We start from the raw sequence: 11,812 nt of genomic DNA, 5'->3' as shown, positions 1-11,812 counted from the left end.
ACTGCAGAGGCAGTCAAACAACACTACTGTCCTCAAAGGTCAGAAGCACAAACAGTTTGCTCCTTCTCATTACAAAAAATGATTTCCTAAGGTAATTTTTGGAGGAGGAAAAAGGAAAATGAAGATACCCAGGTACACATGAAAAATTACAATTCATTTGTCCTGTTGTTGTATTCAATGGAGGTAGACAACACAGAAATTTGGAGAGCACCAAAAGAACCATAACACTGAAATTGTGGACAAAGGTAGCTCAGACATGAAGAGCATTAGACAGAAGCCAAGTCCTAGAATGAAAGCCTTTTGCTTATATCTTGTTCTTTGAACAGCAAATTATACATATATAATGTTGGTACCAGTACTAGGTAAAGAAGGGGGAAACATTACTAGAAATTCAGAAATTTAATTGCAAAAAGCAGGCTTGTTTATAGACTTGTTTATGTGAGGGAGAAGAGCCGCCTACAGTCAAATATGGGGGAAGAATAATCACAGAGGATTTATTTTAAATACTCTGAAACCTATGAGAAGAATTGCTTTACATTAGGATATGCAGATCTACTTTAATGAAATTCATTTTCTACAGAAACATCAGTGTGAACAGATTTTCATCTCTTTTAAAAACAGATTTAAAAAAAAAGTTGTGTGCAACCTTTTGTTAGATAAATCATTCCATCACTAAACCAGCTTTGAAGACTGGTTGCTTCTGCTGAGCACAGTGGGAGTTGTGCCATGGACTGAGAGCCAAGGGCCTGTTCCTCAGTGCAGGCTGGAGAAAAGAATGTACATGTGCTGGAGCAGTGTTTATGAAACATGGTGCTGATTTTAGTGATGGCTTTTTCCATGCACCAAGCATGAGATCATGTACAGGGCTGTATTTACACGGTGATGTAATTTTGCAGCAGAAGCTGGAAAAACAAGGAGGGTATATTCCACAACTATGCAGCCATGTCATATATATGTTGGCAAGATGAAAATAAGATGTGGGACAACCCTGCCCCAAACTTCTAGACAAGCTTATGTTTTGGCTGCAAAATCAACTCATAACTCTAAAGGGTACTTTCATCTGGCAAACAATTTTGGAGTCAAACAGCATGTGTACTTAATTGAATGCTTACAAAATCACCTTTTGTTTTACACAGATGTTCTGCCAACAAAAGGAAACACCAGAGATGCCTAATGGATTTAACAACATGGCTCTATTTATGTTGTGATCACATAAGATCAGATGCTCAAATACAATTATTTTCCACGTAATGTTGTATGATAATGTGGTTTACAAACTGTTACACCCACTCATCTTCTGTGGCAGAATCTCGCATTTTTTTCCTTAAAAAGGATGCCATGGTGTGTCACTGAGACATAAAAACTTGAAAAATAAATTGGTTAACCTTGTTTACATACAGAATGCTATTAGTTATAAATAAATAAAACAGGATTGTTGGATTAACCAGTGAAATAATAAACACACTTTTTGGAAAATCTGATCAAGTTTAGTCTGTGGTTGGTTTCTAACTACGCAGGCACAGATCTCAGTGAAATAATAAATATTACAAATTCTCAGTGAAATATTATGAATAATATTTAATATAAGATCATAATTGTTCTTCCAGTTCATCCACATCCATTTGGGAGCTGACCACAATAAAACTGGTACATCTCTGAACCTCTGCTGCTTTAATAAGAATTGCCTTAGGTTAGGAAATTGGATGAGTCACTGACTAGAAGCAAGAGTAAATCCAACTATAAACCACGTGTGCCTTTTATCTACAAATAAAGTGAACTGGCAAAATAGCTTTAACAGTATTTTCAATGACAGTAAACTTGGATGTAACAATCAAAATACTGGCTGAGGATGCTTTAGAGGGACAACAGACAGCTGTGACCAATAGAAGAGTGTCCCAGGACGTCTTTTTTCCTTCTTCTTGCTTGTCAGCTGTTAACTCATGGAATCCTTAGATGAACACACACAAATGCAGAACTTGCCAAAGCCGGGGAATGAGCACAGGACGGGGCAGTGCCTCAGAGCAGCTCTTCAGAGTGCTGCAGTACCTGGGTGCACCTTGCATGGAGAAGCTTTGTGGATCTCCTGTGTGCCAGCAGTTAACTCTCCTACAGACAGCACTACACAGAACTGTGTTTGTTAGCTGGCATCTTCTCAGAGAAAAAAGTAGGAATTGAACTTCACTTTGAGATGCTGCTAAACATTAGTATAAACAATTGGGGGATAAGGAATATTTGCTGTTCATAGATTTTTATTATAAACGTATAGATTAGAATAGCAAAAAAAAAAAAAAAAAGACTAGTTAGACCTTTAGAAGGGTAAGTATCCTAAAACAGTCCCAGAAATCCATTTTATACAACATCCACCGAGTTGGCAAAGTCTGTAGAACCACTGCTGTGGTAATTGAAGTCTACAAAACACTGGGATATTCCCTGTCCTCTCTTTTAAACAGAACAGCATTATGCATCAGGAAACAGTTAGCTTGCACTTTTGTTTATTGCCACAATGAATAAAATGTTCAGCCACAATGAATAAAAAAGATCCCTGTATTCAAATAAAGATACTCCAAAAATATCAGTTCAGCCCACTTCCTTTTTTCATTTTTCCCAGCAGGCCAGGCTCCTCCTGACTGTTTTAACTGGCTGGAAATTATCAGTGTCAGTCAAGATCCTCTGGGCCTACTGGGAGCTTTGCAAAGAGTAAGAGCTAGAACCAATGTTTGTTCTCCAAGTAACATGCAGAACCCTTTTTCAGTTCTTCTATAATGACTTACTGAAAAGCAGAGTATGTACGAGTCTAAAAATCCTTCTGTTTCGAAAATATTAAATTTCAACAACAACAAAGTGGATGGTTGAAGTTTCCAACGTTGCAATTATCAGCTGATGAAAAAAAATATTTCTAAGCAATTCCATTTTTTCCTGACACTCAAAGACAAAAAACTTGAAGTAAAGATGCTCTGAGGTGTGTGCTTGAAGAGGATGTGCTTTCCTGTTACAGCATTTTCTCTGCTCCCCATGTTCCTCCCAGCAGTGAGTGCTCTCACTGCCACTCTAGATCCTGTCAGATGGTGGGATTAGATCCAAGTTATGAAGAAAGGTAGATTTATTCAGCATCTATACCAACATACATATTTGTACAGTCCAGACAGCCAACAGTACATATGTAAGCAGTGGAGTCAATTAAATATGTGTTTTTTAATCAGGTAGTTGAAGTAGTGCTAAGAGATCTGTGCTTTTAGATTTATACAGTATCAATTATATACTTGGTATTTTCCCCCCTTAAAAATAACTATGAATAAACATCTGAAAATATGGAAACTAACAGAAAATATAATCTTAACATTTTGTTGGAAAAATACAATTTGCAATAAAAATGTTGATGTCTTCTTACTAGAAACAAGTAATAAAAATATACTCCCACACATAATTTTTTAGCATCCTAGACATGTAACAAATTCTTCTGCAGTAGCAGCCCATCCTTTAAAAAAGTCTGAATCCCTTACAGTGCTGCATTTTAATTAATATCAAAAAGCACCTAAGTCAGTACATTTTTGCTTATGCCTTTGTACATGATAGCCCGTGTTTTGGCAATGTAAGCAAATGCTAGAGTGTTTTGACTAGATAGGAAGTGGTTTACAAATAAGTATTCTATATAAAAAGCAATCTGCAAATACTGGCTCTGATCCTGGGCAGGGTCATTGCCTCTTTGTACTACTCCATTGATTCCAGCCAGAATTTACCCAAACAGAGCAAGTCTGGAGGGCCCCTCTGGTAAAGATCACCAAGGCAGAGGAACTTTTATCTTTCCATCTCTCTGTTTTGAGAAAAGGATGGGGGCAAGCTCAAGTTACAGCCTTCTGAAAAACCCTTCATCCAAAATGGAGATCAGAAAAGCTTATGGGTGCTGCCTTATTTTGTACTTCCCTTTATGTCTTCTCCTGCTGCCACAGCTTCCCCAATTGCTCAGGCACATCTTATCCTGATCAAATGGTGTCAGCAAGCCCAGATGCTCACAGGTACCCAGAATAAAGCCACTGACACGACCCATTCCCTAGTTTGGAGTCTGCCAAAAACAACACTGCAGGTGAGCATGATGTCAGTGGCTAGTGAAACAGAATTGATTTAAGCTGCTTCTCTCCAAAATTGAATTTCTGTGCTTTTAGGAAATCCAAAAGGGGCAAACATCTTTTTTTCAAGACAGATTTTGTGAAATCAAGTGAGCACTTTTTCCAGTTCCCAAGTCTTCTTTTTAGTAGTATTTAACCAGTATTTCTCTTGGTGAAAGTGAATTTTCTGTTTCCACAGAGGCATGATGCAGTGGAGAACTTCTGAAGAACTTGCACAGACAATATATTTATTTTTAATTTATACTATTTTAGACAGCATATGAATTTCTGTAGAAAAATCAGTTTTGAATTTCATCTCCAGTCTTCAAGATGGGCCAATGCTGTACCATTTAACAACAACTTTTTCAGGATTTGCAATGGTATCTTTCCACTGCTCTACTGCTTCACTGTTGCTGCTATCAGAACTCAACCAGATCTGCATTAAGGAGAAAAAAAATAAATAAAATTAGTTTACCTGATGTAACAAAACCTAGCATTTACTAGTTCCAAATAAATACCACATAAGTGTAGGACAAGACTGTGGGACAGTCTACACAATGTATAGACAGTGACCAAAGGATAACAGCAACAAATACAGCTCTGCTAGTACTAACATTTTGGCTTTCAGCTGGAGTCTGTGTTTAAATTTAGCCTCTAAAACAGTTTAGAGAACCCAGTGCATACTAAGGTTTCAGTACTTAATAAGATGTTTTAAGTGGAGCATTCCTTGCTGCACTTAAACGCTCACACTGGGTCAGGGGCGGCTCTGTGTGTCGGACACAGCTGGCTCCAGGCCAGGCAGCATCCGGCACGAGCTGTCCAGCACTTTCATGAGCATTTCCAAGTGCACACTCCCACAGCCAGGGCCAGACCTGCATTCCACAGAGGTTATAACATGCCCATGCCGCACACAGTCACGTAGTAAGAGTCCTTTTCTCCTCAGTATTCAGTTAGTGGATAGTGGCCATTAAATGAGGAAATGAAGTACAAGTAGGAAAATTTCCCCCTTAACATTATCACCAGCCTCCATTGCCAAAAGAATGCTGCTTATGTAAGTAGGTAACATTATTTACAGGACTCTATTTCCTCAAGTCTTCCAAGAATGAGTCCTTTTAAGACTTCTGAGAAACCTTGACCGTGAAGTACATTTAGCCTATACTGCTGGGGCATGAGTCCTCAAGAAGTGAGAATAATGTCTTCCAGAATACCATAGGCAGCTGATGTTTCATCCACAGAGATTCAATGTACATCTTGCTCATGATTAAAGACATGCCTGTAAAAGCAGCCTAATCTATGTATTGTCTGCTTAGAACAGCATCCAATTAAACACCATTCTCTGAAGAACAAAGTTAATAGATCCAGCTATATTCATTTTTTTCCAGCTACCCAGCCAATTGCTCAAAGTACATTTTTCCCTGAGCCATATTTTGTCTTCATGTGTTATGTGGCAATGTCTGCCTTCATGAGCTGAAACAACCTTTTCCAAAAAACCTTTGAGGAGCACAAGTTTTCCTCCTCCTAAAAATAAGATCCACAATGAAATGTAACTCATCAGATGGAGATTACCTCACATAATGCTAGATGACTGCAAAATCATACTCAGTTATTTCTCCCCCCCATCCTCCAAGGCAGTACAGCTAAAAACAACAATTTTTTTTCTTTTCCTATTTCAAATCTAATTCCACCAACAGGAAGATGAGACATGTGCAACATGAGGCTACAAAAAATGGAGGAAATTCACATAACTCTTGCGGGCACATAATTTCTGTATCTTATAGCACATGAGCATCTCCTGTAGCTACATGTCTTCAGCAGGCACAAAAAACATCACCAGAATAGGACAGTACCATGTTTTGTACCTAAGGACAGCACAGTCCTCCATCTGACATGGGATGTTACAGTTGGGGTCTCAAAATCACGTCTATATTATTATTTTATGCATTTATTAAAATTCTGCTACTGCATTTAACTGAGACAAGAAAAGCACAGAGCATTAAGAACAGCTATGGCTCACTATATCAAGAAGAAGAGAGACAGAAAGTACAGGATGATGGTAAATTAGAACAAGCAGGGGAAGAGGACTGAGAGAATAATGAGACCAGACTGCTAAGTTTTATGGTGGTTAAATAAATATGATCACACAAATGCTTCCCAAGAGATACTACAGTACAGGACCTTGTAGATTATGGAGCTCCTGTGGGTGCTATGTTTTTCTTTAGAAAGCTAAAGGCAACCAGGAGATCCTATATCTCTTGGAAGGAATCTGTCACATAGTAATACTCCACACAAAACTGACCTCAGGATTTCTTTTTGAAAGAAAAATCAAGTACCAACTCCCATTCTCATGGTAGTGCATGTTTAAGAGCCCAGCACCATTTCTGCTTGGATTACATACAGAAGAATTTAGTAGAATTTACTATTTTGTTATATGTTGCCTCATTTAAAGTATTTTAAAATTCATACCAAGAAACCTGTGGAACTGGATTTTAAGTGAAGGGTATCGGGCTGTTTAGCAGAAACCAACCTGTCCTAGGAAGTGTTTTCTCCTCACTGAACTTCTGCTGTAGAGCTTGATGAGAAAGCTAATTCCTTGTTCTGCTTGGCTAACTGGAAAAACCATCATTTCTCCCCACTTCACTTGGCCATTAGTGGACTTCAGAAGGCGAGTCTTCTTTTTATAGATGATCCCTTCTGTACTAAACATTCCAACTTTCACAAAGAAATCTAGGACAAAAGGGAAGGAAAAAGGCACAACACACAAAGAGTTACTCACAACACACCCAAAAAGGAGCCAACAAGGTCCATATGTATGCTTCAAATTGCAACAATTTCTCAAAAGTCTGGCCAAAAGAACTCTACAATAGCTTTCCTGACCAGTCACATAAACAGAATATGTTCAGTAATATTGGACTGATTAACACAGAATCCAAACAGCAAGTGCAAGCTAATGCTCTTGTATGTCAGGATTAATACTGGGATAGAAATCTTCCAAAATACATAAACACACATCTTCAAACCAAACAAAATGTAATCAAATAAGACATCTGGGGAAACAAACCTTGGCAATGGAAATCTACCACACAATGTGTTAGTCTGAGGTTCGTAAAGAATGTTATGAATTGCCAACCCATTTGAGCAGCAATTTACCTGTTACAAATGCTTTCAGAGAGGAGGCATGAAACAGCTGATGTGACTTACTTGAAGACAGTGGCATAGATGAAACAGGAAGGTTTTGTGCTTCAAGAATCTGTAACTGTATCCTCCTGTTTATTGCTTGAAAACAAGTTCCTATTTGAAGTTCTGCACGGCACACCTACAAGCAGAAGAATCTTGCCATAACATCTGGATTAAGTTGCTTATAAACTCAGGAAACACAGGAATTTTGTCATATGTTGGGCTCCCACATTTCTATCTGGGATTTCCTGGACAGAAACATAAGCATGTGTTGCATACAGAACCTGCAGATGTAAGTGCATCTTGCACTTGTCATAGCTGCACTTTGTGTGCTCCACTGCTGAGCTGCTCATGTGTGGTGCACATGAGGCCCTTGTGGGCTGCAGCCAGGGATACTGGCCAAATCACCTGGTCCTCAGTTTTCACCTGGTACAGATTCTGCAGTGGTAAGAGCAGACACATGCAGGGGGAAACCAGATGTGCCCTTGCAACTTTACTAAATCTGGGCGTGGAAGTGGGAGAGCACTTAAGCTGCACTGACACAAAAACCTTCAGGGTTGCCCTCCCACACTTTTGAATTTTGCAATATGGAGATGTAAGCAATGGTTTCCATGGATAGAAGGTCCTGTCACTTAATGTCATGAGTGCTTAGGGTGACTGTGTACTGTGTAGTTTCCTGGGCTGTGAAAGTACTCGTGTTTTACATGCCCACACACATACACCACTGCCACTCACACAGTGGATGTATCAAGATCTCCAGTCTGATTCTTGGGAGGGGGGTTTAGAATTTGTGCCAGTTGCAAGTTGCACTGAGTTATCCTCTTTGCTCTCCTGTCACAAAGTAATGTCCTCAAAACACTGTAAGAACAGCAGGAAAAGGCCAATGGAGACCCAACTTTCCTGATAGCCTTCATTTAAATGGACTCTGCTGGTCTTTGTTGCCCTCAAGTTTTACTGCACTTCAATGAACCAAAATGCACTAAGCAAGAGAGCAACAGGTTAGATAAAGAAAAGTCAGGCCCCAGTTCATCAAAGGGACCCAAATTCTCTTTGTAGCTCAGCCACAAAATTTCTATGTAACCCTGTGAGGAAGCCACTTTGTTGACTCTGAGCTTTGGCTTTCTATTGGCAGAGAGGTAGAGTTTGCTGCCTCACAGGGTACCACAGGGATGAATCCCAGAGTGTCTGGAGGGCTCTTGGATACCAGCTCCCTCTGTCACTTTATCTTACTGCTTTTGAAGCAATATGGTTATTCACATTAGAACTAAAAAATGTCAAGTGTAACTTATGCTAGAAATCAAGAGTATCATTCATATTACTCAGACACACTTAAATAAAATTTGCTTTTGAATTGCTAATTCAAGTTTAATTTGTTGAAAATTCAAATGTCTAGACACAATCTATAAAAGAAACAAACAAAGTGAGGGTAGGGGGAAAGGAAATCCCACTGTGAAAACCACCTGCTTCTTATTACACTAATGGAAATGAACTGTCTGAATTATTACTTCACAGCATGCAATCTGAACATTAAATATATGGCTGTCTCTGCAGTTTCAGGCCACTGAAGATCTTAGCACTTTTCTTCCATAATAAAAGCAGATTCCATTTGCTCTGAGCTCTTGCTGTGAGTCCTAAGGAACTTCTGATGCTTTTTTGGTCAGAAAAGACAATTACCCGGTGTTCTTTGCTTAACATTTCCCCAGAATGTCCCTCCCTCAAGCTGTGAGCCATGGTGTAGAAGAGCTTGCTCTAGCTCTTTTCCTAGAAACATCTGCAGTTTATGACCAGAACAGCTATGTGCAGAGTTCAAAAGTCTGCATTTTTTCCCCATCAAAATGCCTTTCTCCAAGGAAGTAGAGTAAAAAGGAAAAAAAAAAAAAAGAATCCCTCTAGTTTTTACTACTGAATTATTGTACTTTCATATCCAGCAACCCCTTCCAGGAGAGATAAGAAGATGCTTTCCCAGTATTGGCACTTACAGGTGCTTTGGAAGGAGGAGATATATCCAGCCAATGATTGGACTCCTGTGAGCTCAGCTCCCGCAGTGCCAAGGAACATTCCCCAATCGTTTTTTTCCTGGGAGTCTGTGTCTGGATTTTAAATACCAATCTGACAGCCTGCAGGCTTTGCAGTTTAATGGCAAAAACAAAAGTTTCCATAAATTCAATGTCCTAGAAAGAAAAACAGATGAGTAACATTATCATTTTAAGAGAATCCCACTGAGCCCAAAACCTAGAAACCAAGGCATCCTGGCTCTATAGCCACTGCTTCTGACTGCCACTTTAGTTGCCATGGAAAAGTGTGCTTTTAGAGTGCAAAATCCAGACACACTCACCCCTGTGTTGTCACACCCTGGCAGGGCTGAAGTCTTGGATTATTTTTCACTACCATAACAAGTTGTGCCCATCTCTTCTGGAGCTTTACAACAGCACACACATTGTGGTAACAGATTCTCTAACCTTTTGATACAGTCTCTCCAGATAACTTTTTTTTCTTTCACCTTTGGCTCACATTATGTTGCTTTACTTTCCACCCCCTTAATTTTCCTTTACTGCCACTATCAGCAATCTTGTCCCACGTAACCAATCTTTACTATTTTCTGTAGGGACAAAGTGTGAAATTATCTCCTGCCAAACGAGAGGCAGTACCTCAGCTCCCTTCCCTGGGATGAGGTAGGTGTGCACCTACAGGCATGCCCAGCCTTCCTCTGGTCCCCTCACCACAGCCAGCAGCTCATGGTTGAGTGTCCTGTGAGCAAATCTGTCCTGCCAGCTTGTGAGAGAAGGAGGGCAAGAGTACAATGCAAGGGAAGATGCAGGGGGAGGAAGTGGAATAAGGCTTTTAATAGGATTTTGAGAAGTTGGGAGAAGTAAAACACACCTGGGCAGTTACCACAGCAAATATGGCACAGGAGTGGATGTTTGGTCTATTTTAAAAATCCATTTACCTGTCACATTTATTTTTTGTAGGGAAAAATATTTCTTAGTATTTTGCATGCCTCTACTTACATTGCAGGCCTCCTTGGCAGAAGACTTGAAATGCACTGGCTTGGGCAGTGTGAGAATACCCTTGACACAGATCCGAGGATTTTCCCCACAGCTAGAAGGCCAGCTCAGGTCTTTGCACTGCAACATTGAAAAAAATCAATTTAGACAATGCAAGACTTACCATTTGATGTACTTGCAAGGTTTCTGCCTACTCAAAGTTCCCTTGCCTGAAAATTATTCTTAGTTCTGGAAGTATATACAGTATCACATTTACTGACAAAAAAGCCTCAAGAAGCTACCTGTCCTCAAAGTTCTGTCCTCAGGGTTCTGCCCTGAAGGAACTGTTAGATTTAAAGCCATAGAATCACAGAAGTCACTTAAATGGTGCCTCCACAGTTGCTCCCATTTACTGCCTTCAGATGTTCACAGGAAAATGTCCATAGCAGGACCAGCCTGTGAGCAGCTCAGCTTTCTAATATGTGCTGAGTAGTTCCTCACTTCACAACTTGAACATATGTGTAGTAACATAAGGAGATATATACTATTTTTATTGACTGCAGCAGAACAGAGACTGCAACAAAATAAAAAAAATAAAGGGGAAGAAGATGCTTTGATGCCTAGTATTACATTTGACTGAACTTTGTTTATAATAACACTTATAAACAATTTCATTATTTTCCTAAAAGTATTTATTGAAGTAACATAGAGACAAATTTTATGACAATTACCACTAAGTAGAGTAGAATAGTCATTGGTTATTGAATAGCCATTATTTGAATAAATAACCAACTTATTAATATTTACTTACATGTAAAATTGTGATCCAAATCTGCTCTACAGAAGAAACATAACACAACTTCACATTCAGTCTTCCAAAGTCTCGTTCATCACCGGATAACGTAATAGTATCTATGGAAGAAAGCCAATTATTGTTTTTAAAAGTAATGCAGTATCTTAAAAGTTCAGTCCAGAAATAAGGGAACTCATTAGTAAGAGGACTGCTTATCTTCACAAACTTCTCTCAAAATGAGTTTGAAATATTTTAACACCTACATTTCAAGGACAAAATATCCACCAAGTCCAGTAACCTGACCTGCTGCATGGCTAAAGGCCTTCACATTTCACGGAACAAAATAATGTAATCATAGAATATCCTGAGTTGGAAGGGATCTTTAAGGATCACAGAAGTCCAACTTCTTGGCCTTGCACAGGAGAGCACACCAAGAATCACACCATTGTGTCTGGGTTATCTCTACTGAGCTTAATAACTTGTGTTATACTCAAACAACTTTAAGAAAGGGAAAAAAACCATGTTCTTGAGACAGCCAGAACACATTTATATCCTATCACTTCCCTTAATCTCTTTCACTGTTAAGTTTATAAATTGGTCTCTTTCTCAAATTTCAATTCCAGTCTAGTAAACATTTTACTATTATGCTGTCTCGAAGTCAGAAGAGCCATTTAATATCCAGCATTTCTCTGTCATGACTGGAACCAGGTCACTGCCTCGGTCTTCCTTTAGAAGGAGACTGGGTCAAACTTTGACTT

At 39.2% G+C, this 11,812-nt stretch overlaps 1 protein-coding gene across 4 annotated transcripts in view; it reads right to left on the bottom strand.

Annotated features, from left to right (window-relative positions):
- Positions 1-2,514: 2,514 nt before the first annotated feature.
- The window catches only part of TC2N (tandem C2 domains, nuclear), a 38,830-nt gene continuing 29,532 nt past the window's right edge, over positions 2,515-11,812 (bottom strand). For all 4 annotated transcript variants that reach the window (XM_064714503.1, XM_064714506.1, XM_064714504.1 and 1 more), the window contains 6 exons: positions 11,073-11,173; positions 10,286-10,402; positions 9,257-9,448; positions 7,302-7,416; positions 6,628-6,827; positions 2,515-4,539 (listed from right to left, as the gene is read on the bottom strand). In XM_064714503.1, the coding sequence (XP_064570573.1) occupies positions 4,429-4,539; positions 6,628-6,827; positions 7,302-7,416; positions 9,257-9,448; positions 10,286-10,402; positions 11,073-11,173 (836 nt within the window). In that variant the 3' untranslated portion in view covers positions 2,515-4,428. The remainder of the gene's footprint in view (positions 4,540-6,627; positions 6,828-7,301; positions 7,417-9,256; positions 9,449-10,285; positions 10,403-11,072; positions 11,174-11,812) is intronic.

The sequence above is a fragment of the Zonotrichia leucophrys genome, chromosome 5 (assembly GCF_028769735.1).
Source record: "Zonotrichia leucophrys gambelii isolate GWCS_2022_RI chromosome 5, RI_Zleu_2.0, whole genome shotgun sequence".
In the NCBI taxonomy this organism is placed as follows: Eukaryota; Metazoa; Chordata; class Aves; order Passeriformes; family Passerellidae; genus Zonotrichia; species Zonotrichia leucophrys.
Note: the sequence above shows the minus strand (reverse complement) of the source record. Positions and strands in the feature narration are given on the sequence as shown.